The sequence below is a fragment of the Populus trichocarpa genome, chromosome 14 (assembly GCF_000002775.5).
Source record: "Populus trichocarpa isolate Nisqually-1 chromosome 14, P.trichocarpa_v4.1, whole genome shotgun sequence".
Taxonomy (NCBI): Eukaryota; Viridiplantae; Streptophyta; class Magnoliopsida; order Malpighiales; family Salicaceae; genus Populus; species Populus trichocarpa.
In genome coordinates, this window is record NC_037298.2 from 7,966,910 (window position 1) to 7,994,643 (window position 27,734).

The 27,734-nt window shown below is 33.3% G+C and overlaps 3 protein-coding genes across 4 annotated transcripts; all 3 read right to left on the reverse strand.

Annotated features, from left to right (window-relative positions):
- Nucleotides 1-37: 37 nt before the first annotated feature.
- Nucleotides 38-2,249, reverse strand: LOC7495207 (WRKY transcription factor 23). 2 transcript variants are annotated; one of them, XR_002977854.2, is made up of 4 exons: nt 1,662-2,249; nt 1,244-1,387; nt 599-1,119; nt 38-323 (listed from the first exon to the last, which is right to left on the reverse strand). XR_002977854.2 is itself a non-coding variant. In XM_002320931.4 (3 exons), exons 1-3 carry the CDS (start codon nt 2,048-2,050, stop codon nt 693-695), a joined length of 960 nt encoding a protein of 319 aa, XP_002320967.3. In that variant the 5' UTR covers nt 2,051-2,249; the 3' UTR covers nt 374-692. The 2 variants fall into 2 exon arrangements, 1 of the variants encoding a protein (XP_002320967.3); XM_002320931.4 differs by lacking the exon at nt 38-323 and having other exon boundaries at nt 374-1,119.
- Nucleotides 2,250-10,710: 8,461 nt separating this feature from the next.
- Nucleotides 10,711-11,743, reverse strand: LOC7495208 (uncharacterized). The gene has a single exon (XM_002320932.4). The coding sequence runs from the start codon at nt 11,557-11,559 to the stop codon at nt 11,068-11,070; it is 492 nt and encodes a 163-aa protein (XP_002320968.2). The 5' UTR covers nt 11,560-11,743; the 3' UTR covers nt 10,711-11,067.
- An 8,871-nt stretch (nt 11,744-20,614) lies between these two features.
- Nucleotides 20,615-24,258, reverse strand: LOC7495209 (stachyose synthase). Its single transcript, XM_002320933.4, has 4 exons — nt 22,362-24,258; nt 22,068-22,245; nt 21,591-21,958; nt 20,615-21,320 (listed from the first exon to the last, which is right to left on the reverse strand). Exons 1-4 carry the CDS (start codon nt 23,841-23,843, stop codon nt 20,745-20,747), a joined length of 2,604 nt encoding a protein of 867 aa, XP_002320969.4. The 5' UTR covers nt 23,844-24,258; the 3' UTR covers nt 20,615-20,744.
- Between the last annotated feature and the right edge of the window lie 3,476 nt (nt 24,259-27,734).

Here is a 27,734-nt window from a genome sequence, read left to right on the forward strand (position 1 = left end):
GAACCGAAAGCATAAATATGGCCTGGGCACGGGCTTAAAAAAACAAAAGAGCATTACTTAATTACAAAGCTAAAAATAGGAGTAGACTCTGGAGTGGTTAAGATATTCTTCCTCCTTGTTTCCCTCGGTTCATATTCAGAAGAGACAGCACATTAATTTTCTCCACCAAATTCTCACGACTGAGTTCCTTTTCTAAGAAAAACAAATAATTTTGCGGATTCCCGGACAAAGAGAGAAGCTAGAAAGCTTCCCTAGCAAACTGCATCCTCAAGAAGAAACCCTAGCACTCAAAAGTCTTCAGTCCTTGAAATCAATGCACATTCCTTCGACAACAAAAACAAATGGTAAAGGACAAACGAGAAGGTAAGAAGCATTGAAGGAGAAGCAAACTCTTTTTAGCTTATATAGTTTACTCCATATGGTAATCTATCTCTACATACAACCTAAGGGAAGATGGGTGCAAAAAAAAAAAAAACTAGAGAACTGAACCCAACTAGATAATGGCCAAAAAGCCATAAGATGAAGAAGTTCGAGTTCTTCTACAACTGCAAGTCTGCAAGAGAAATTACGACCAGGAAGTCAGTAAGACATTACATACCATGATGCCATATCATTAAGGGGTCTTTCATCTGCAACTCTTTTAGAGAAGTCAGTTAAAGGGAAACTACAAAGCAGTAACACAGACTTCTCCTCTACTCTTCCTTTAGCATATGGGAGGGGACGAGATCTTGAAGAAGCCCATGATCATTGAGTAAAGTCGACCCTGAGCTGCTGCAAAAGCGCTTCTCATATTTTAGATAATTAATCGCAGCAGCATTTGTGTTGCTTCCATTGTAACCAAAACCCAAAGGTGAGAGGCTGTTGACAAAAGGTGGTTGTTGTTGTCGACTTTGATGTTGTTGATAGAAAGATAATCTCCTTTGCATTGGCATCACAAAGGCAGCAGTGGACGAGAAACCAGAATCAGATGCAGGTCCAGTAAAGTTTGGACGAGGCATGACCGGGCTAGGATGGGTGTGTTGACCTTCATAAGTGGTCACAACTACGCTTGGATCACTGAAAGACCTCTCCACTCTCTTCTTCACATTACACGAGGCAGTGGTGCAACGATAGTAACTCCTAAATCAAACACACAAGGGCAACGCAAACCCATTAAAATTTCGAATAAAATTATGCAAATCTAGCGTCAAATGGCAAAGAAAGCAAAAGGGCTAGAAGAAAGAGTTCACATTGGAGTTAGTACCTAGGAAAAGGGCTATTTTTCACAGCTTTTTGGCCGTACTTTCTCCATCTGTACCCATCTTCCAGATGATCAACCTCGCTCTTTGTCATGAATGCGAACCTCGGCTCTCTCTGTCTCTTCTGATTTGTCTTCTTTGGTTTCAACCTGGAAACAAAGCACAAAACCAACACACAAATTAGAAGGGCCGTGTCAAATTAATGTTCACACTCTAATAACCACATGACACCAAAACCCATTTCTATTTTCTTGATTACTAGTCTGAAAGGAGTTCTTAATTTGTAGCATTACACCGAACACGAACACAAACACAAACACACACACAAAAAAAAAAAACCATCCTTTTCCCCCCTCAAATGGGTATCTTCTAAACATAAAATCACAACAAAAAAACAAGTACGACAAAATACTGAAAACTCACTCTTTCTTGTTCTTTTCTTGCTCCTCTACCTCGTCATCAACACTCTTATTAACAGGCTCGTCGTTCAAACCTTCACTAGAAGCCGATGAAATCGATGAAGAGTTAGGTGTAGCAGGCTGATTCAACAACTCTGGTGGCGACTCCGTAACTACTTGAACATTTGGAGCCTGCGCAGGTGGTACTGGTACCTGTATCATATCAAGCAAAGGACTAAAGTCTTGCATACCCAGTAGCTCCATGAACCCTAAAGCGTTCTTATCTCCATCAACAAAGTTAAAACCATATTGACCCTGCATAAATGGATAGCTAGTTTGAACATGATCATTAGTAGTACTAAATGCCGGAGATCCATCAAATTTCTCAACCTTCACAACTTCTCTCCTCTCCATAACTCAAAATCAAAACAGTAAAATCTTCATCAAACAGAAGAGAAGCAGTGGTGTGGGGTTTATCTTCTCTTCTCTTCTCTTCTCTTCTAGAGACCGAGAGTAGGGTAGGGTTGATCTGATTTTTTATGGTAGGTGGGCAAGTGAGAGGGAAAGTGAGAGTTTTGAGTGTGAAACAAAGCTGAGATTTTTGGGGTGGAGAATATAATGGCGAGGTTTTTAGAGCTTCAGGTGGATGAGCGCGTGAGGATGTGAGATTGCAACATGGAAGGTGTTGACCGGCAATTGTAGGTCAAGTTCTGTACGGGTTGAAAACAGAACCGGTCGTCAAATTCAATGCCTGAGCATGAGCTTTAAATTCTACTATATTTGTGGGTGTTGTGGACCGACACACAAAGTGGTCGAAGCTTTCATGCGTAGATTTGACCGGAACCAGTTCGTAATGTGAACGAGATAGAGCAACCGGTGTGATGCTTACGGCTCACTCGCGTTAGCATCCATGCATGTGAACGGGGATGAATGAATGTATCCTCCAAGCCCAAAGATCTCCTTTCCTTTTTCTTTTTCCTTTTCCTTTTCAATAGTCTTTTTTTTTTCTCTCTTTTTATTTATTTATTTATTTTATTTTTTGCAAAAAACGAGAATGGATGGAGTATTTCTTTTTGTTAGCTAGTGATCTGTCTGATTGGTACTATTTTATTGGCATGCTCTAAAGAACTTAAGCCCCCACCGTCACTATTATATTTATATAAGTAGTGTTTTTTACTTTTTTTATAGCAGTGTACTAATCTTTTTAAAGTTTTTTTTATATATATTAAAATAATATTTTTTATTTTTAATATCAGTACTTTAAAATTATCAAAATAATAATAAAATTTTAATTTTAATTTCTCTTAAAAAAATTAAAAAATTTAAACAATTAGTCCGATTATACTTTCAGGACAGGTAAATAAAATCGGCATGTTTAATTTTAACCACGAGTCCGAGCCAAAAGGAGAGAGATAGTTTCTTTTTTCCAATAGAGTAATTTGAATGAACCATTATCTTCAAAGATATATATAACTATTGTGGATGCCATGCTCTTTCTAATATATACATGTTGTGCATTGATCACTGCGTAATGTAATTTAATTTAATTTAATTTAATTGCTTGATGAAAGTGCTAATTCTCAATTAATTAAAGAACAGTGATTTTGATGGTGCTTTTGTTTCTATCAAGAAATATTAGGAGAATAATTAATGTTCATACGCATCTGGAGGAGCTAAATTCTCTTTTGGATTTTCTTATCGGTTTGATTTTTGTGTTTTAAAAATATTTTTAAAAAATTAATTATTTTTAATGTTTTGATATTATTTTGATGCGCTATATTTAATATAATTTTTTAAAAATAAAAAAATATAATTTTTAAATAAAAAGTAATTTAAAAACACGATTACAATCATACTCTTAAAAAATATTATTTATCAACTAAAGCGCGATCCTTTTTCATCAGCAATTGATTGGATTGAGTGTGTGGTGGCTTTTTTTCAAAGCTACTAAAGTTATAGGTGATAAAGCTAAAATTCTCATTCATCGTTTTGGTAACGGGTGAATACTAAAAACTATTTATTTTTAAAAATTAGAATATTTTTTAATATTAAAAATAGATTTAAAACATAAAAAAAATATTGTTAAAATACAAAAATAAACATAATTTTAACAAACTTCTGACAGGGTATTTGGAAGGGAATAAAAACCCCTGCGGATGGAATTCTTTTTGTGTAGCAACAAAGACTGCACAAGAAAATAACAGCCGAAGGTCAGTATGTCAGCAGTCAAAAAGAAGCTGATCGATGAAACTTTATAATTTATTAATTATTATTTCTCTCGACTGCAATAAATAAAAGAACCTAAAGTCGATCATGATATATAAAAAAAAGAGATCGGTATCAACTCGTCCAAAAGGATGAGATGAGATAAGTTATTATTATGCAGATGGTATCCGTGGGCTGCAGGCTTCCTAGCTAGAGTCGGTGATAGCGGCTGCTTCTTTATTCTCTTTTCAAGTGAATTCTGCAAACCACCACACAAGAAAGATAAGAATTCTCTTTTTTGTTGAGAACTCTTTCTTGAACACGATCCGTATCCACCGTGTGGAAAAGGCTGGCGCACGTGTGGTGGAAGGGCGGAACCCTAACATGATTCGCTTGCAATCCCACTGATCACCTCTGCAGGCTTCCATTATTTGGTTCGTTCCTCGCTTTTCTTCTACCACTGTTCTTTCTTCTTCCTTGCAATTGTACTCGGTTAATATATATATATATATATATAGTGTTTTTAAAAAATTATTTTAATTTTTAATTTTTTTTCTTTTTTTAAATTAATTTTTATATATATTTTTATATAATTCAAAGGTGCTGATATTAAAAATAAAAAATATTATTTTAATATATTTCTAAATAAAAAATAATTTAAAATTCAACTACTAAACCAATAAAAAAAGTTATCTTTCAATGTTTTGCCAAGTAAATTCCAAACCAGAAAATTACCAAAGATCCACGAAATCTTTCTTTCTTTCTTCTTTCTGTTTTTGTTTTTTTTTTCATGGAGTCAAATTAGGCCACGATACACGGCCCGGTGTCCCTACCATCTTCCCTAGGCGGTTGGCCCTTCTTTATCGTACACGTGTTTCTCTTTCGGGCCATTTTAAGTGGGCCCTTCAAAATCCACAGGCACGATTCACGAGTCTAATCCAACGGTCCATCGCAATTCTTTTTCACATTACACGCCAGCACGTGCCCTTATTTGTGCCGCAGAGTTTGGGTTTCATTACCGTCAAAATGAGAATCATGTGTGCATGCATACCCTTCCTTGCTTAAAAAAAAAAAAAGGTGTAATTATTATATACCCCATTCCTAAATTCATGCTGTGATTTTTTCTTGAGGCTGGAGCGTGGATAAAAAGAATATTTTTATAAAAAGTTAAATGATTTATAGAACAAACTTTTTATATTTCATTTTTTTATAAAATACGAATCTAGGAGGTATAAACTAACGCAGGGACATTACTATAAAAGCATCATTAATTAAAGCTAGGAGGGGCTATTTTTCCAAAAAGCAACAAAAGGTTACACATTTACCAGTACATGAATCGGGGGAAACTATTTCTCAAGATTTCTCTGTTTTTTAATGATTTAAATGACGTATAATGTATCGAGTCATCTTTTTGCAGTTAACCGGAGAACATATACAGACGTCTTATTATTATTATTATTATTATGGTTTAAAATATTTTTTTATTTTTTAAAAATTATTTTTACATTAAAATAATAGTAATTATTTTGAAGAATGAACATATACATACAGACATCTTGGAGAATATAATAGTAATTATTGTTTTAAATTTTTTTTTAATATATCAAAATAATATTTTTTTATTTTTAAAAAATTATTCTTACCATTAATACATTAAACCCATCTAAAAATATAAATAAATTAAATAAAAATAACTTAAATTTTTAAAAAACACAATTTCAATCAGGTCACACTCACATTTTATATATATATATATATATATATATAAAGAGCATGTTCAATCCGACACACACATATCACGTGTTAGTGAACCTTAAGTTAATTAGAGGTACTCACTGAAAAACTCACTTAAAAAGATTAAAAAAAAATCAACTTGAGGTAGGAGTATAGGGGACAGAGAAATAACAGGAGAGTGTTCTTGACTGGTGTTGCTTCTTGGATACGTTTTGGAGCTCAGAACGAGACAAAGAAGACCCGAGAATTTAAATATCCAATTACTTGTTTTGATGTGCAGAGTCACCATCCAAACTTTCTTTCTCTACCAGCCTCCACCCTTAGCCTCGGCTACTTTGGTTTCTGGACACAGCCCAGCAATAATATTTGACTTTGCTCAGCTCACCAGTTTTTGCTCTGCTCACCGATGCCGCTCAAGCTTATCTTGTGCCTCCTGGTCAAATCTTTGATTCTTTTACCTTTCGTTAACTTAATTGATTATTTCTCCATTTTTAAGAATTTGGAGCTATAGCCTCTTTTATATACATGTGTGTGAGAAATAGAGAGAGAGAAGATGACTGCCCACATGGATTGGACAAAAATTCAAGTTCATCATATGATGGGGACTTAAATTGCAAATTCCACGTGAAGCTCGTAATTTAACAGCCAAAGTTCAATGAATCTTCCATCTGGATCCTTATTTTACATACCTTTTCTTAATCTTGTTGATTAATAGCGTTTCTCGTAATCATAAAGATCTTTAATTTTAATTAGTGTGTTCTGGGGTTTGATTGAGAAAAAATAATACGAAAAGCTCACAAAAAACCTGCTTCTATCATCGCTCCTATCTTCTCAGTCGCAGCAAGGGAAGCTTGAAATGCGAGCTTCTCCGATATACTGGAGGGAAATTGTATGTTTCTAATTAACACCCTCATTTGTTTTATTATTATTTTGATAAATTAAATACCCTCTACTATTGGCATTGGGCTAATAATCCATCTAGCCGCTGTTTGCCCTTGAATTTTTATTTATTTATTTATTTATTACAGATTTATGAACCCACCTAATCCTTACTTTAATTTAAAATGAACCAACTTGATGTAATCCCTTCCATGACAAACAAATCTCTTTTTCTGTAACGGCAGGTAGAGCTTCTTGAAGTTTGACATAACTGAGGCTCTTTCTTTCATGCTATTCATCTAAGCTCGTGAATGAGTAGCTTTTTAGCCTAATAGTCCTCTCGTGGATCATCGATCTTGGACTGATTAGGATTTTTCAAAACAAAGCTGGGATCAGAGCTTCACATGGGGAGGTCAAAGGAAGAACACTGGTCTAGTCTTTATTTGGGTGGTCAAATCGATTTTTTTTTTAATTCTTGATTTTTTTTTATTTTTTTGTTTTCAATTAAGTTTTTAATATATTTTCAAATAAAAAAAAACGAGTAACAAGATATTTAAACATGTACAACAACATGACATTATTACATATTTATTAAGAGGACTACGGAATTGGTCAAATATATATAAAAGAGGGTCCAAATTTAATGCATGTAGCTATCTTCTTGATAATATACAGACACCAGATCAAGTGGGTGTTTGCAAAATGGAGCCCGTAGTATCTTTCTGGCTAGAAAAGGTCAAGCAACATGCACGTTCTTCTCTTACAAGGGCTCGTTTGATTTACACGCCCACTATATAACAATTACGGTCGTTCACGATCCTATTGCCTTCTCAGTCTCAGGAAATCCAAATCGGAATGTGGACTTTTGTTAATGCATATCAGCTCAATGCAATGACAACCAAGGCTGCCATTTATTAAAAAAAATCCATTTATTTTATTTTATTTGAGAGTAGGTTTTATAGCCTCAAATCACCTTTGTTTTTTATTTCTAAAGTATATTTAAAAAATTAAAAAAATTATTGTTTTTCTTCAAATTATTTTTTGTGTATGTTTTTCGTATCGTTTTAATACGATAATGTCAAAAATAAATTTTAAAAATATTATTTTAATATATTTTTAAATATAATACATTTTAAAAAATAATTGTTATGAAGATAACAAACAAACTTTTAATATGCTTGTGTGGAGTTGGATTACGAGTGGACCTACAATGGGTTGGAAATTATCTGTATATCATACCCTGATTAGGATAGATTTAACAATCCTTCACGGGTTCGAATGCCTTCTCTTCTTTAATTTACCTATCTAAGCCTTAAAATTTAAATTTGCATAGGCAGGCACAGAGACGGCTTGTGGCCCAGCAGCACGTCTGTCACTTGGATTCGAGCCTCAACGTGTACACCTGTCATCTTTACGGTGTCTTACCTGTTTATTAGGCTTGTAGGGTGTTTAGTGGATCTGAAGATTAGTTGTGGTGCGCGTAAGCTGGTCCGGACACCCCGGGCTAAAAAAAAAAAAAGAATAGGAAAATCAAGACACTCAAAATGAAAGGAAAAAAAAAGAAAAAAAAAAAGAAGCCCATTTTCAGTACAGTTTTCCAATTTCACAAGGTGTACTGGTGCGCGATCAAAGCTAGTACATTCCAGAAAGAATGCTGACGGACATCGGCCCATACACTGGCAATGCATTGTTCACTGGAAATATACATGGGCCAAATGCAACCGGTCATCGGCTGCCGCCACCATTTCCGTGCTCGGTTTGCTCAAGTATTCTTTGACAAGAAGGTGCAAACCAAATTGATTTGCCATCGAACGATAGGCACACACGGTCAATTTCATCATCATCAAAGCCGCACGCCTCCTGGACAAGTCCATTCCATCCCCATACCGCCTATCCTTGAAAAAACCTTGTGATTACAACACATCGATCTTATCATCATTCATGAAGGCCATCATTGAGCTTGAACCAGTACGAAACAGTACCAACACATTACATTATTATTTCATTTCGCATCAGAATATGTTTGATTAGCTGCCTAATCATGTATCAAAGTAGTATTACAGCTAAGGCAGAGCCTTTCCATGCCCCCACTTTGATGCAATATGGAATTGGAAACTGTTGCAAGATCTTGATAAAGCGTTGCTGATATCATGTGATAGCGATCTTGTTAACCATCTTCGCCACTGTGCTTGGGTTTTGGCCCGGCGAACGTCTTTTCCAGGCAGGTTGGTCTCCTGGACCCACCTGGTTTTTCTTTCACCGCTTCTTTTCATCTCCGTCGGGCTTCAAATCAAAACATCTAGCCTAAGCTAGAGCTATGTTCTAGTATTCTTCCAACAGAATTAAATGCTTAAATAGTAACCTACTAAGGTCTGGCCCAGTGCTTTGATGTAGGCAACCCAACGAATGCATTAAAAAAATGTTAGCGTTGCTTTTCTTTTCTTTTTTATTGTTGTAAAATATTTGCAATAATAACTAAGAACTTGAATAGTGTATAAAATAAAATTAATCGCCAACCATTTGCATTAATAAATGAAAATAAATTGACGTGGCATGTTTGACTGTTTGACTTAACAGGCCATTAATAAATTGGCCACCCTGTTTAAATAGCAGTTTGGTTAAAAACAAATAACGCCACTGTCGTCTTAACTCCAACTTAGTCTTAGCTCAAATGCCAAGAATAGACAACGGCACAAGCTGATCTATGAAATTGATGATTCGAATAATGAATATGATCTGGTTGGGCTTTTTATTTTTATTTTTTATTGGGCTCTTATGGGGTCTTAACTAATTTTAGGTTAGATCAAAACAAGGAGGTGAAATTTTAAAAAATAAATAAATATTAAGAGATTAAACTAATATATATATATATATATATATATATAAATAATTTTTTAGACCGGAGTTAATCTTTCAAACTCGCAACCCGTAAAATCTTAAATCCGAATTCAATCAAGAAACTTAATTCTCAGCTAATTTAATATTAGAGAATGAAATTATAAAAAAAATCTAAATAAAAAAAATTATCAAAGCAAAATGAATGAGGATCAAATGAGAATCAAATTTGACAGAAAAATATTAAAGAGAAATGAAATTTATAAAAAAATAAATTGTGAATGATAAACTTAAAAAATATTAGTTAAAAAAAAAGAAAAAAACCATGCATATATTCTCTATTCTTTTATACTTATTTTTGTCCTTTTCCTTTTCCTTTGATATTTATATTTATTTTTGTTTTTTAACTTATCAAATCGACTAAGTTATATTAATATTACTTTTATATGATTTAATTAAAAACTTGCACATGTTAAGGAGTTATGTTCGGAATTTTTAAATTTGACTTGCTTAATCGAGTTTAATAACAATATTAAACAATTCTTTATATCTTGGATATTATTTTTTTTATATTTAATTTTTCTCATTCCAACTCATTACATATCACTGGAGGTAAACTAATTATTAATAAAAATGTAGATTTGATGCAGATATCTTTTGAAGATTAAAGAGACCAATTCCGATTAAACTACAATTAATCGGCTGTCAAGTTTTTCCATCTTCTTTGATAATATCATCAATTATTACTAATTTGTGAAGATGGAAGATGGTGCACTTATTAAATGCTGAGACGAGCCCAAGTGTACTCTGTTCGTTCTGTCTGATGAGCCTATCCGACATGGCCCAAAAACCAAATGTGGCCTTCCTCAACCATATACTTCCAAAGTGTTCAAGATTACGTCACTCTTATTGTTTGGAATTGGGCCGATTAACTAACCCTAAATGTATCTTCAGGAATGATGTATCCTGTTTTTTAAAATATTTTTTTATTAAAATAATATTTTTTTTAGATTTTTTTTAATTTTAATATTAGTATATTAAATATTTTAAAAAATTATCAATTTAATAATCCGTGAGGCAAAGATTATAATGTTAAATTATTTATGTCCTGTGCAATTCTGAATGAATGTTAAATTAAATTTCACATGTTTTAAAAAGTATAATTGAATTTAATTACGAGATTTAGTATTTTATTCTAAATATAAGAATGATAATAAATTATCTGAAATTAAATTAAATTTTATATATAAGAAATACACGTGGCATTACTGAAATGATGATTTTAAATTGGTAGGCGCTTATTTGTACATGATTCTGGGGTCTTCGAAGCTTTAAATGATCCTTAATTACAAAGGCACGAACGGTTCATATATATCTACCTGTACGTACCAGGCTGGAAAAGAAGAAGAAAAATTAATTGATCCATTTCCAACCACGTCACAGTAATGCGATTATAATAGCTTATTTTTACATGCTTTCGAGAGTGGAGAAGTTGAATGCATGGAGCTGTGGAAAATATATAACAGTGGTGAATTTGATAATCAATTCACTTGTTCATCCTCGCTAATTAGCCACTTCTCACACAAAGCTGCTGCGCGCTGTTATATCTAGACAATCACGTCCACATATATGTAGACTTACAAAACGAAGTCCTATTCGTACGGCTATGAATAACATAAAGGATAGCAGATTATGAGAAGAAAAGAAATTAAAATTTGAGAGAGAGAGAGAGAGAGAGAGAGGGATGATAGCCTTTACAAAATGAATTAGTTTACTAGCTACTCGTCCGAACCTGTTAATTCCTTAACCATTATCTGCATGACTTTCACTCTCGTCTGCAAAGACAAAATGTAATCAGCTGTCTCTCTGAAAAGCCCATCCAATCCCAAGGATTCGCCATTAGGAATGAGCTTCTTCAGGGTTCTAACTCTTCTCCCAACACCATACCCAGCCCTTCTAGTAGAACCTTCTACACGTGCCATTCTCTTCATCAAAATCCTTCTAGGTCTCTTGCCCTCGGCATGTCGTCCGTGTTTGTGTTTCCTCGGTGGGCATCTTCTCTTGGCTTGTCCTTCCATGACGTTTTCCCACAGAGTCTCGTTTGACTTGTGCACCATTTCTTCATTTCCCTGGACCTTACCCTTGAAAGAAACAAGAAGAGAATGTTCGCCTGCTGAAACTCCCATTACAGAAAAGGTCTCGAATGAATCACTAATTAACTTGCGCAGGCCTTCCAAATTCAATTGCCGAGACAAGACGTTGTATCGCATATGCCACACTTGCGGGCACTTATATACGGTATTTAGGCGTGGGTAATAATTGGTTTGTAAAATGAGGATAATGGAAATAAATTAAGGTAGGGCCCATGCACAAACACAGTTTCATAGAAGGACTCCAAGGGAATGGGATCAATGAACAAGGAAGAGCCAAGTGTACCTAAGGGTGTTGCTTGTTGCTTTGGTTGGACATGTTCTCCAGCTCAATGCACATGCAACCACATGATTCTTCACCACCACCCAACTCTCTAATCTAAGCCACCATCTCTCATAGCACCCTCCCATCTCATCAAAACACCCTGGATTATTCCTCCTCCACTTTCCAAATTCAATGTATAATATATATAATTTTGAGTTTGGGCCGGGTCCTTAATATTCTTATCTCCACCTCAAAAAACATGGCATCCTACATATATATATATATAAACCCTAAGGCTCATGGTGGTTAAGAAGCTCTTGTTTCCAAATAGGAAAGCCCTATATTATCGAACTACAAGCATTTGCAGAGCCTGTGATTAATTAAATATTGTTAATTACTTTGTCAATACTTGTGTTAACAAATGTGGACAATTTAGATCCTAATGTTGGGATAAGGTAGATTTTCTTCTGACATTCATGAACCCCATTTCCCATCAAAATGATGATTGCTTATTAAGGATTTTATCAGCAAATCATGTCCTGGCACGTCTGGTTCGAAGTACACCAACACAAACTTATCCGAGACAATCTGACAGACAAAACTGCATGCATCCGCATTAGTGATGCTACGGAAGACATTGATTCCAGGATTCAAGATGACGGAGTCTTCATCTTTAATTTCCTCTTTTATAACATTAAGTACTTTGATTCTGGAAGGGTTCTGGTCCTGCCTTGAGAATTACACACATTTTATAACTGGTCATTCTTTCTTCTGCTCTTGTTGAGAGCTAGCTCAAGATCAATAGAACATGCACACACATGCGCAGTTGATAAAGCAATTGGTTTTTATCTAGGCATAGATCAAGCACAAGATTAAGTCCAGTTACATGCATGGCTTGAAACATGTGCACCCACGGCTTGATGTGGACTAGGAGACTATATATATGTTTTGTAATAGAATTCAATCAATAGTGGGTTTCCACTTCCATATGTGCACTGCAAGTAACGAACAGGTAGGGAGCAATGTTACGTAGGATGTTCTCTTCCTGTCATCCAGTTGTTGGTACATGTTTGCTTTGTTTATATTGGTAGATGAACTTATAATACAAAACAAACAAATCTTGACGGCTACGCACATGGATTTATCCATAGCTTCACATATAGTCTGCATTATTGGTTTATTTTTTTCTGAAACTTTGAGAGACGATTATATACCATTGAATAAGTGTTATTTTTGGATTCGAAGCACCAAACACATACATTTGAAATTAATATTTTCCTTTTCTCACTTTCTTCCTCTCTTTTTTTTTTGGTCTTGAATTACCAGCTGGTTGCAAATTAAACGCATCCCTCTCTCATGGCTAAGTAGCTAGCATCCTTAAGGGTTTTGGGCTAGACTTTTACTTTGACAGAACTTAACTTTGTTCCTTATTGTTGGAAGGATCCATGTTAGCTATATGAACCAGAAAATAAAAAGGGAAACCTTTGTATTCTTTTTTATCCAGCAACAAAAGTTTTAATCTTGATTACCTTTATTTTTTGATAAATTATATTTAGTGCTAGGCTATTTATATTAGTGCATGAGTCTATCATCCATGTGTAGTTAACTTAGATCATGTTTGGATACGTGGCTTGGTGTAATCATGTAAAATTTTGAATTTAATTTTTATTTTAAATTAATTTTTTTATATTTTTAGATCATTTTAATGTGATGATGTTAAAAATAACTTAAAAAAATATATATTTTAATGCATTTTCAAGCAAAAAATACTTTGAAAAAATAACTACTACCATAATATTAAAAACTACCTTACTCTTTAAATCTTTGTGGTTTACATATTTGTTAAGATAAAAATATATTTTTTATAATCACCTAACAATTTTTGTAATAAAATATTTTTATAATATTTCATAAATATTCATCTTTGTAGATTATTTAAATTTGAAAGCTTTGGATAGCAGTCTTCCTTTCCATTCGAACGTGCGGTGATGAAACCCTAACTTCTTTTAGCACATGCAAAGAAACTAATTGGACCAACTACCCACGTTCTAAGGAATGATAATCCAGGGAGAAGAAGCCCTACTAGGTGCTTGTGGGCCTCCTGGCCCATTGAACACGCCTACTACACCACTTTTCTTGCATCTCGTGCTGGATTCACAATGTGCTGTCATTTCTTTTATTTATAAAACGGCACCCTATTTTATTGTTATCCAATATTTTTCCCTAATTAGTTAAACTTGTTAGATAGTGAGGCCATGTTAACCTTCAAAATCTATGAAATTTAAATAATAAAGACAAATCCTAAGAAAAAACAAAGCAAAATTATGAATCATCCAAATAATAATGGATGAGATTGAAAAAAATATAATAAAAAGGATTCCAAACAAAAGAAATAATAGTTAAAAAATAAAGATTATTAAACTTATTAGATAGTGGGCCCGTGTTAACCTTTAAAATCTGTGAAATTTAAATAACGAAGACAAACCCTAACAAATAACAAAGCAAAATTCAAAATCATCAAAATGCTAATGGGATGAGATTTAAAAAAAATACAATAAAAAAGGATCCCAAACAAAAAAAAATAAGGATTAAATCTGATATAAAAATAATTTGAAATCAAATACTAAGGGGTAAAATTGAAAACAAAATTCAATTAGAAAAATAATTAAAAATAAACAAATAACAACTAAATGAATAAAGACCAATTTTGATATAAAAATTAAATAAAACTAAATAACGAGGCCAAAAATAGAAGAAAAAATCAATTCAAAAAGAAAAAGAAAAAAGAAAAAAGAAATAGAAATAAGAAAGATGAAAACCAAATCAGGAAAAAAAAAACAAGCTAAATGACACCTTTATATTATGACAAAATAAAAAGAAAAAAGAAAAATAGTAGGGGGATGAAAACGTTTATTGGAACTTAATTGATATGCTGTTGTCGACAAGCGCAACACCAATAGAAAGAGAAAGACAGGGTGTTTCCATTGCCACATTGAAAGGCGATGTTTGGTGGTGGGGTATTGTTGCACACACCATCCAAATGACTAAACAACTCTTTGTTAATCTCATAATTACAAAAATAAACTAATATGAGAAGACAAGTAAATCTTTTTTGTAAGTTCAAGAATTTTTTTAAGATAACATAGTAGCTTTTAAAAACACAAGAAAATCAAATTATGCTATATAATCCTCTGAAAAAATTTGCTTGTGAGGCATTACATTGTATATTAAAAAGTAAAAAAAATTAATATGTCACTAATAAATCTCAAAATATCTCGTGGAGTTTTTTGAAAATACCATTATACCCCAAAATGAGATCATTAATATTTTTTTTTGTTGAATAGCAAAATGGTAACCACACTGTTGTGGTAAATAATGAATTATGGATAGATGCACAATGAATTCTACGTGGGTTTTAAGTTTTTTTTTAATGTTCTTTTTATGAATGGATTTATTAAAAACATAAATTTTAGGATATCTGCACATGTATAAGTGGTGCATGAAAAACGTGTTCTGCATGTGCACAATAATTTCCTGCATGTTCAGCCATATAAATTGAAAGGAAAAAAAAACTTTATTTTTGTTCCTATATATTCATCATTTTTCGTTAAGCTTGTAAATAGTATTACTATTTTGAGATATAAAAAATTAAGATAATTAAAATAAAAGGAACAAAGTTTTACGTATTTCATATTAAAAAATTATATAAATTATATTTCGGGATCTCATCTAACAGTCTAAATTATTCGATTGAAATTGTTATTTGACATGACATCAAAGTCTTGTTAACAAGTAACATGAGTTTAAATCTCATTACCCTCATTTTATTTGATAAAAATCAAACACAATGTATTAAAAGCATGTACAAGTTTCAAGCATGAAGAGCTTTCACTTGAGATTGTATATTAGATTTATTATATAAATCATATATTGTGACCTTCACCAATAACTAAAACTATTAAATTACGATGAATTTTTTAACGCTTCATGTTTTGAAAGTAAATAAAATTATTCAAAAATTGTTAAAAAGAACTTTATTTTATATTTTTATTTTTATCTCTTTAACCAATTACATTTATGTCTCTTTTATATTTATTTATTTTGTCCAGTAACACTAACAAAATATAACTGCATAATTTAAAAATTCTCGACGTTATCTTTATATTTTCCAAAAAAATAACACTTTTGGTCATGATCATAAGGATAAGCATAAGCTCCTTTTCTTTTGGAGAGTACAGGTTAGTATTGGGAAATTTGAGAATAGAGGGGTAGAGGTGGAGCATTGGTGAATTTGTAGGGATAAAAATGAAATTTAACCAAGGAAGATTTGTTCGGCTATGACAATTTGTTTAGCCGTTCTGTTTGAAAGAGAGAAGTTGGTTTGTGAAATCCTTTTCGGGGCTTCAGAGTTCAGATTAGTCTGATCTGGTCTCATTCGTCATAGTTAGCCCACTTTCTTTTCTCGAGGTTCGGCTAAGTGGCTAACAAGAAATATGGGCCGATTTCTTTATTTTGAGATGAGCTGCTGGGCCTCTCTGTATAGGCTGTAGCCTGTAGTTGTGTTCAAACAGTGGCCCGTTTGCTTACTGTTCGGCTCTACCACGCTGTGATCTCCCTCGAACACTGTGATGTTCTATGCTTATTATATTATATTGTGATATGAAGCAACGTAATTAATTTTTTTTATAACAAACTATGATGTTGTATTGTAAGTAATTTATTATTATTTAGCTAAAATAACCATAAATTATACAAATTCATTATAAGATTTTTAGTAGCTATGTTAATAAAAATACCACCGCTAACATTTTAAATACATTTTAAATTTGAAATGTCACGTGAGTTTAACATAATTTTTGTACTTGTATTTATTTTAATTTAAAAGTCCTGCAAAATCATTTTTTTTATATATATATCATATCATGAATATAATATAACAGGGTAAAATACTTATTGTTGATATTCTTAATTATATGTGTTTACCATAAAAAATAAATGCAAGTTTGTTCTTGATAAAGATTATAGTATTTATTTTTCGTGGATATAAGGTTGAGAATATAATATAACTATACTTCAAATATTTCAATGCATGCCGAGGCAAACATGCACTGATTTCTTCTTTCTATAAAACAACTAGAATAGATACGAAGCATCTTAATTTGTTTTTAGAAGAAAAATTATACATTTAATTTTTTTTCTTTCAATGTTTTCTTTTAATATTTTATTGGTTTTGAATTCATTTTTATAATTTATTACAATATTTTTTTTATGAAATCATTGGAGTCTCATATAAACTTTCTAACATTTGATTGATATTTATTTTTTATAAGTATCTATTTTTGTTATTATATCATTAGATAAAAAATAATTTTAAAAAAATAATTTTTTTAAACTTAGTGGAGTCTATGATCAGAGTCACAAATTTTATGAGTTAAGCCACAAAATCTGAGTTGATTCAATATATCGTCATATCAATATTAAAAAAAAATATCATCTTAATTTTTTAAAAAAGTAAAATCATGCTTTTTACTATGTGTTTGAATTGTCTCTTGACCAACAAAGTCAACCGAATTATACAGACTCAACTCTTATGTAGGTTAATTTTAAATTCAGTTTAGACAAGAGGTCAGGTCGAGAAGTTTCAAGATTGACTTGTTGGATCTGATTTAATAACAATACAATTTTTTTTTTAAAAAAAAAACTCATCTTTCATTTTTTTTCAATTGACTTCTTTTTGACTTTTTTTTTTATCGATTTTATCATTTAATATTTTATTAAATTTAAATTAGTTTTTATTATTTGTTTTAGTTTGCTTTTTACAAAGTTATCGCAGTCTCAAACAAACATCACAATATTTGTAAATGTTTTTTAAAATAGTTTTTTTCATTGAAAACATATTAAAATAATTTCATTTTAGATTTTTTAAAATTCTTAACATTAATTTATCAAAACTATAAAATATTAAAAAAATATATTAATATAAAAATACAAACAAAAGTACAAAAGTTGTGACAAACAACCCTATCTTATATCCTACTAGCATATTGGTCGTGCTCTGCAGCGGGTCTGGTGGTCAAGAAGTTTAAAAATTGTTGGGTCTGGCTAGGCAGCAAGACTCAACGCTAAAAGAAAATAAATTTAACCCAACTCAACCCAACCTCAGATGAAAAAAAAAATTATCATCACCAAACTTTTGTATTATATATAAAATCTCATCAAGTTATTTTCTCTTTACCATATGATAAAAAAACAAACAAGAGAAAAGAAAAAAAAATTTAAAGAGACAAAAAAATAAAATTAAAAATATCTGGCAGTCCTGGTGGACCTAACAGCGTTAAGTCTGGCTGAAAGCCAAATCCAATAGCTTTTGGTATAGAAAATAAAAAAAACAACAACTCCAACCATTTTTTTTTTCTTGACTAAAACACAGTAAAAATAACGCCTTTATAACGCTATAGTATAATCCACGTTGCAACGAAACTATATATCCATAGTGTATGCACGATTTTTTCTACACCTTTTAAAATATAATATAATAAGAGGAAAAGGTGAAAAAAATAATAATTTAAAAACGCTTGCTTTAGAAACGCAAAAGATTTGGAAAAAATAAGAGTTCAACAGGTACATATGATTTGGAAAAAATAAGAGGGATATACGGTATAATTTTTTTATTTGTTTTCGCGCAATGAACTAAAATGTTTCAAGCTATACATATTGCGGTGCATTCACTATAGATATTTGAGGAGGGAGGGAGCCTTTGTTAACGGTCAAAACTCAAAACACGTGTTCTCACTGCACGTACCCGAGCCCTTCTCATACTGTCAAATCAGACGGTGATGTTCTTTCCACGGCTTATGATGTGGCGTAACATCTCACAAAAGCTATCTGCCATCTTTATTGGGCACACGCACTGTTCCATCATACATACATGTATCATAAATATTTACTGGAATATTTTTTTTTTATTTTTTAATATTAAATTTATTAAAAATTAAATTTTATGTTTTTTTTTCAATTTATTTTTTATGAGATTATCTTAATCTCATATCCTAAACCGCGAGTTTGATATTTTAATTTGTTCGACTCGAATTTTTTTATTTCTTTTCTAATTGATTTTTTTTCTCAATCTTATCTCTTAACATTAAATTGATTGATAATTAGATTTAATGATTTTATTTCTGTTGCATTATATGAAGTTATCCCCATCTTATGATTTAGGTTACGGGTTTGACGGGTTAACCCGAGTTGACTTGAATTGGTTTTTATGTTTTTTTAATCAATTTTTCATTTTCAATTCTATCATTCAACATTAGGTTTATTGAAGATTGAGATTTATAATTTTTTACAATTTATTTTTAATGAGGTTATCCTAGTCTCATGATCCAGACTGCGAGTTTGTCGAGTTAATTCAGTTGACTTGATTTTTTTATCCATTTTCTTAATTAAATTTTTTCTTTTTTGATTTCATCATTTAATATTGGGTTGATTGAAAATTAGGTTTTGTGATTTGTTTTGGTTTTCTTTCTATGAAATTATCTATGTCTCATGACTTAGGTTACGAGTTTGACGGATTAACTTTAGTTGACTCGAGTTATTTTTTTGTGTAATTTTTTTAATTTTTTTTAATTTTATCTTTCAACACCGAGTTAATTAAAATTTGAAGTTTTTAAATTATTTAATTTATTTTCTACTAAGTTATTTTAGTTTCATAATTTAATAAATTAATTACAGTAGGACATATGAGTTTGCGGGATGTTGTCACGCTAATGGTCGTAAATCACGATTCACACATCTTACCCAAATCCTTCTGAAAAGGATTTTGAGTCAAAGTAATCAGAACAAAAGATACGAAGCCCATAGTCTTCAATTACAGTTATTTTGGTTAGTTAACTTTGCAGTTGGTGGTTTAGTTAGTTAACTTCGCAGTTGGTGGTCTCCTCTGACTTACTTGTCACGCTACCATTGGGCCGACCAAAAAGTACTCAAATGGATAATCTCAAACAAAAAAATCTGTGAACAAGCAAAAGTACCCTTTCACTTTCCTTGTTTCAAGGTTCGGTTGGATTTTTCGGTGGATAATTACGAGAACCCATCTGGAGATTTCTCTGTCCTATCCAGTTCATGTCATGGTTTGTCCACTTTAGTATCTTTTGAAGGTGATTGATGCCCAATACAGTCTTCTCTGCTGGCCAATTTTGCTGTTGGAATTTGGAGTCACAAATCCAATTTCTCCTTCTAGCTGTTTGTAGAGTTTTATAATTTGCTGTTGAACGTCGATTTCCGCCAGCTTGGATCCACATGGATCTTTGCAAACACCACAAATGGCAAGATATTAGTTCTGGGTCTAACCCAAAATAACAGGACTATTTTCTTAATTTTATTTTTATCAATAACTTTCTGGGTATTTAGTTGGTATTATTCTATACAAATAATTCAAATCAAATTAAGTTGAACTATACTGCATGCGCGCAGTTAAAAGAAATGATCTACTAGAATCCCAGAGACCAAACGTCCGCTTGTTCCCTTCAATTCTACATAATTTTCAAAGCAGAAGGCAATCCAAAGATTGTTGTTACAGTGGCTCGGATTGTCAGCTACATTCTTCTGTGAAGCAACATCTGATTCATTTTTATTTTGGTGAACCTTCCAATTAAAGTTTTGATTCTGTCCTAATGGATCTTTAGCTTTATGTGCACTGTAGGCTCTCCCTCTCTGTCTGTTTTTTCGAGAAGACATTAAAGGCTCTCTTTAATTCACCAGAAGCATTTTTTTTTAATTTAATTCACAAATTTCGAGTGTGATCACATTCAGGAACTGCTGTTTTTGATTTGCTAGTCTTAAGAGCTTCAAAGATAATGGATCAAATATACGTCGAATTAAAAGAGCAATCAAATCCAGAGTACACCTCGATTTCAAAGTTTCATGTATTGCTGGTGTACGACAGACTTTTTGATCAACTATTAGAATCTGGTTTATTTAAGGTACTTCGTTGCCATGGCTTTCAACTTCCTCGCCATGAACAATATACGACTAAACAACTTCAAAAAAGAAAAGCAACTTTAGATATGCCACCAGCGGCTTCAGTCCAAGGGAGATTCAAGCTCAGTTTGCCATTATCCAGCCACTCGAAAGCCACCTCAGCTCCATTCAAGAAACACTTCTTTGGAGATGCGTTGGAGTATGATAAGAAATTCCCCCCACCTTTAACATCAATCTTTACACAAGTCTCAGCTTCAGAATCAAAATACCCCAGTTCTTGAATTGTGCCACCACTATTAAACATGTTGGTCAGTCCAATAGGAGCAAATTTGATACTGGTGCCTAGCTTCTTGATGGGCACAAAGCTGAAGATCTCAAATGAAGATGGTTCGATGGTGATCTGCATTGCTTCAGATTCTGGTGATACAAGTAGTAGATCTTCTGCCTGGTTGAGATGGATTATGTACTCTTCAGCCTCACCCATTTGAGCAGCTTCTTTCTTTTGATCCCACTCAATATCAGTAACATGAACAGAACCAGACATCAGCTTGTAGCATTCTGAGTAGCCCTTGATCCTTCTCTCTTTGGGGTCCCATCCAGCTCCTTGGCAATTGAAGGCTCCAATCACACCTCCATGCTGCAAAGTCCAATATGGCAATTTAGTTTCGTTGACTTCAAAAGATTTCCCTTATTAAACAATTTGACAAACACTGTATCAAGAGAATTTTGGCAGGTATAACAACTACTGTTTCCCTAAAATAAAAAAATTCACAAATTTAGTTCCTCAATGCCCTGCGCTATACGTTAAATAACGAAACATGTTGGATAGGAAACAGAATAGAAAGCTGCTATATCCAAAACATAAAATATCGTTTTTATCTAGTCCTTTCAGACAAAATAAATATACCTTGTTGAAGTTCCAAATTTTGAGAATTGTTTTCTTGTCAAATAGAGGGTTCCTGAAGAGGCAATCCCTAGTGGGCAGGGCAAAGTGTTGGCACCTGGGAATGGTACCATCAGGGTACACAAGTTTCTTGAGGAGTTCAAAATCATGACCACCGACGGAGTCACTCACGTATACAGGTCCACCACAAATAGCTCTTGACCCAGCATGAAACTTGGCACACAGATGGTCGGATTGGAACATATCCCAATCAGGTTGTATAATCTGGCCCATCCACATGCTGTTGTAGGCACAATGGATCATATGGACCCCTTGTAACCAGTAAACTCCCATGGGATCCCCATTTGGATCCTGGAACCAGAAATCGTCACCTGTAGCAAAAACGTGTCAGATCTAAGCTGCATGGTAAAAACAACTACTTTCTAGCAACAAACAAACGTATAAAACAATAAAGGAGACCATGAGGTTAGATTTTCTTACCTACTCTTCCCATGGATATCTGCTTTGTTCCAAGGAAGAAGAAATCATTGCATTGTTCCATGCTAGAGATGAGTCCAGATCCTTTGAAATTCTCTGCTAGGGAATCTGACAGGCCCCTGTAATAAGACTTTGCAAGCTCAACACGGCCTCCATATTCTTCAGACACATACTCAAGAGTCTGCATTAGACAATTTAGATTTAGATACACGATAATTAAGGAACTCCAATATAGAATATCCAAATATTCATAAATGAAAAGAAATATGGAAAAGAGATATATAAAGAAAGTCTCACATGAATGACATCTACTTTCACTCCTGTAATGCCAACACTGGCAAGGTAGGAGTGCATAGAATCATAGAAATCTCCTGCTTGGTCAGGCTGAACAAGACCAATACCGCCTTCAATGATCTTAACCACAGCGAGATCATTCATTGTCCCATCAAGACCAGCAGACAGTTTGCAAGGAATGATCTTTGAATTCAAATGAGTAGCACCTGGCCTAACGCCACCCCAGGCACCACAGAGAGCATGCCACACATAAATATCATCCAACCCTTTAAACTTTGTCCTCAAATCTCTCGTGAAAGCTTTCATGCCATAACTGTCAGCCTTGCAAGAACAACTTCCAGAGCTCCCAGTGGAAACACTCTTTTCATCTCCACAGAACATGACATCCAGCTCTTGTTTCAACTTCTGAATTTTAGATTCAAAAGCAGACAAGTCAGTAACACCAGATTGGATTGCCTTATCTCGATCCTTCTCAGCATGCTCGAGTTCAATTGCCTTTGAGATAAGCATCTTTGGTTTCTTTGGATCAAATGAAGGAGGGCGAGGACCCAGCAGAGACCCTCCCTTGTACTCTCTAAACTTCTCACATTCATCAAGCCTGTGAAGCCTGGCAGTCATTTGAGTCCCACCAAGAACAAGGTTTTTAGCATCCTCGTTCGGATTCTCACCATCAAAATTGATGCTTTGCCAGCCATCATCAATGATAAGAAACCTTGGAGAGACACCACCCTCAACAAAATCATTCACACCATGCCATACACCAGCAGGCTCTACGGTTAAATAAAATGCATCCCAAGTGCACCACCCAAATTTATCAATAAGAGAAGGGGCAGCTTTCTCTTCCAAAAGCTTGAAGGTATTGAGGTGGACCCTAAGTGCACTATAGGCCTCATTCATGATATGGTAAGGATTTTCAGACACATGAACATAAGCGATAGCATCAAAAGATGATGCTGTCACCTTAGTAGAACCGCTCTCAGCACAAATCATGACATGGCCATCAGTTCCAGGATGGAGAGCAGACCTAAAACTTCCATCAATGACGGGTATGATTATGACATAAGACCTTATTTCAGGAACATTAAGGAGAACCCATTGAGTTTCCATTTGCAAATCAGAACCAGAGTTACCCACCCACATGGTAGACCACCAAGTTTTGAATCTAAAGATGGACAAAAATTCCCTACCCGTGAACTTACCAAGGGAGTTAATTAAGCGGTCTGACGGAGCCTCTTTGTGGAAACCCAGGAATCCGCCCTTGTGCGACAGAGCTTGGACACGCTGGAGCAGAGCAAGTGGAGCATCAGGGGGTTTACAGATAGAAGAAAACAAGGGAGCAAAAGTCACGTTGCTTGGAACTTCAGAAAGCAATGGAAATCCCTTGACACTAAGTTTCCCATTCGACAAATCAAAGTATTTGTCTGAACTATCATCATGTTTACGAATGCTAAGTGGTGGACTAGTGGGATCATTTGGGGGAGCCATAGCAGAGGAAAACAGAGCAAAAACGGTGAGAGCTAAAAGAAGAATGAAATGTTTGGAAGAATAACTAAAGGGAGGATTTTATGGAGTTCTATAAGGTACTCTTATGGAAGAAAATCGCTGAAATATTTTTTTTAATGAAGTACAAACTGTGAAAAGCAAGTATATATCCTCTAGAATATATAAGATCTTGAGCTCAAAGTATATTTCTGCACAGAACTAGAAGGTGAAATCAACAATATACAGTTAACAAATATAGAACTTGACACAGAATTATACGTGTAAACAATCTTAGACGGACTAGAGGCTTTGAAGAGACTTAAGATCACACACGAAAAAAAAAACTCACTCACTATAGAAACTCGAGAGCACAAAAGAAAAGGCTAATAAGCGCAGAAGAGGAGAATAATTGCTTGCATGTAAACAAATGGGAAGGCAATGCACATATTTATGGAGAAAAAAATGGAATGGGTACGTGTACACAGAATCAATAAAAGTTACTACTAGAATTTAAAGGAAGCTATGCTGTCCAGAGGAGAAGGCTGGGCGCGTGTACATGATGGCTGGTTACAACAATCTTACACACGCTCTAAACAGTGACAAAACTGAGAAACCTTTAACATGGAAAAAAAACAAAAGAGCATCATCTGTTCCATTCGGACAGTGACTGGAACTCTGGAAGTATTAGTTACTTTTCGAATATAAATTTTCTTCAAAACCCAGAGGAGAATTAAATCGCGACTTGCAAACCATGCATGCGAACTCATTTACCGGCAAGTTAAAATTAATTTTGTTCTGGTAAAAATGGTTGTGTTTCCGAGGCTGACCTAATAGTCCAGATTATGGTTGCCACTGTTTGGCGTTAGGGACCTGGAAAGTTCTCTGTGAGATAACACCTTACATTATGTTTACTAATTTGACTTGCAGGTTTCAATTTTTAAATACCGTATGGTGGACTCTGATATATACACTCGATACATGGAAAAACTACACATGTATTTTATACAATATACCCATCTTTATAAATATCTAGATATTTATATTTTATAATTTAGATATTTATTTTAAAAAAAATATGTAAACAAATCTTTAAAAAAGCATAAAAAAGAGACCGGGGCCAGATTCAGAGCTAAAACTCATTTTTCTGGAGGGTGATGGCGTAAGAGGGACCACCAATTTCCTGCTCCTGCTCCTTCAACTTCAACCTCCTCGAGGAATTTGAGTCGCTAAACAATTATTTTGCTAGGGTAAAACTTTATTGGGAGATTTTCGGTGATTATGTGGGGGATAATTAACCGACCTTAGATCTAGTAAAAGAATTATTTTTCTTAACATGAATAGAACTTCCTTAATCAAATCTTTTCTTAGAACACATGGTAAGTATTGAGCCTCTAAATTGCTTCTTCCTTCTTCTTCTTCTTCTTCTTCTTATATTAAGCCTGTAAATTGCTTTTTATTTATTTATGGGAATGGTTTAAAAGTAATAATTGTTGACGCAAGTGTGCTAATATTGTGACAATCAATTGATTGATTTGTTGATTATCATGTAATTAATTACCTTTGCTAACATATTATGGTAGCAGAGGGCCCAGATCCTGTAGTCGTGCCAAAGAAACACCCGAATTACTCTTACCATATTATACTTTATTTTGTTACAAGTAGGAACGAAATGAACGGGTTGCTGCTACGCATCGACTTCTCTGGAACGTTGCCGGAGGAGATGCAAGTTGGGAACGAAAGTTTCTCCCCTCGAAGTTTTTAATTAATATTTTAGTGTGAATTTAAGTGATTTTAGAATTACCAAAGACTTTTACATTTTTGGTTCATGTTTATAATATATTAATATAAAAAAAACTAAATATTAAAATTTTATCTAACAACTTAAATTTTCATAATATTTTAAAAATACATTAAAATAATTTTTTTTTGAATTTTTTTTCGCATCATCAAATCTAAACGTTAAAAAATTTAAATTAAAAATATTTTAAAAAACTTGCTTGGAATAACAAAGCAAAAGCAAAAGCAAATTTAATGAAGATATAAAGCAGGTAATAAATTGGAAAAAAGAAGAATAGTATATCCACTGCTTCCCTAGGTATTTCAACGTATAGCTAGCTGCTCTTCAATTCTATACTTGGAAGTCAAGTCCACAATGGTGACCTTTCTCCTTTAGTGATTCTCAATTTATCTTTTTCTTGAGCTCCCTTTTCGGATTGGGTATATTCATTTTCATTTGTTTTTTCTAGAACATAAAACCCTCCACGGCCTGGCTCTTTGAAAAGCAGCAGCTTATCCACAGCTGAATATTCCTCGATAGGAACGAATGCGGAAAATTTCATGATTTTACCACTAACCAGTAACCACAGCACGCCACGCTTAGGCCAGGGAATCACCATGATGTCGAAAGCCACTACAACAAAATTAATAAATACAAATAAAAATACTGATGGAATATTTTTGGTGATAAATTATAGTAAATTTTATTCATATAAATATTCTTTTAATATATACTGAAAAAATTACAATAAAAAAAATTAAAATTAAACCAAAAAATATGATGACATGTTATTTATATCGACATAATTATTTGTCCACGGTAATAATATCGTAGGTAAAATCTATCCATAAACTTGTTGGTAAACTGTTTACTTCTCTTTTATACTAGTTATCATGTCAATTACAAAAGAAATCTTCGACGGAAAATTCCATCAATATTTTTCAAAGAGCTCTGGAACTGTTCACTTTTCAATTATATTGTTAATTATTGTTTTTTACCGACAAAATCAATAATTAACAATATAATATAAATACCGTCTGTAAATTAATTGTTAATGAAATGATAATATAAATACCGATAAAAAATTATATTGATAAATATAATAATTCTGGTAGTGTGCGGGGATGAGGTTTCCTGTTCTTGTTCGTTAAAAACCGGCCGATGTTCAAATCTCCATGCCAAAAAATAGAACTGATAGTTGAATACAATAACTTCAGTAACCCAGAGAGTAACTTGGAGAAGTTTTCGTTTTAGTATTTGGATTTCTGGGTTTGTTAGTGTGTGTGTATGATGTTATCCTGCTGATCTTCCGAGAGATATCAAGGAGGATATGATTTACTGAGAGGTTCTTTTCAATAAAGTTTTGTAGATTGTGATATTTGTCCCTTTTAATTATATACTTTGGATAATCTTTTCTTTTATCTATTTCGGGACATTTTGGATAGCACTAATATATAATTATTCTTAAGAACTTAGTCTCACTGCTAAAGCAACCTTGCTTATCATGTTAACATCTAGAATTTAAAATTTAAAAGTGACTATAAGAAAAATATTATTTATAATTAAATATTTGAGTGACTCCCAGGTAAAGAAATACAGAGATTTGATCTTGCGAAGATCTCTAGATACTCATGTCGTAAGAAAAAACAGTATATTTCTTTATTTTATAGTGTTTTTTATGATCTTCTGAGAATTTCAGGTATTTATAATGAAATGTGCCGTAGTATATTTGTATTTATTTCGTGTGGATATACCAGAATCTTCGACTCGGCAGCAATGGGGAGGAGGAGAAGATTATTTTGGGAAATGGATTCTCTAGTCATGCGTAGCCAAGTCAATTGCCTAGCCGTGAGTTACGATGGGTCGGTCGTCAAATTGTCGGTGGACCAAAGACCAATCAAATGATAGAGTTGTGATTCTTCTATAAATATTATATTTACAGGGAAGCTGATATTTTTTAAATCAAGGGCCGGCAGGTTTTTAAATTCTGCGCCGAGACATTGGTCAGCATTTTTCTTATTTTCTCATCCCATCCAACGCCCTTTTTCTTCTCTTTTCGCCTTAACTGTTCTTTGTAGATTGTATGTTGGTCGGTGTCGAAAAGTTATTTTAAGTAT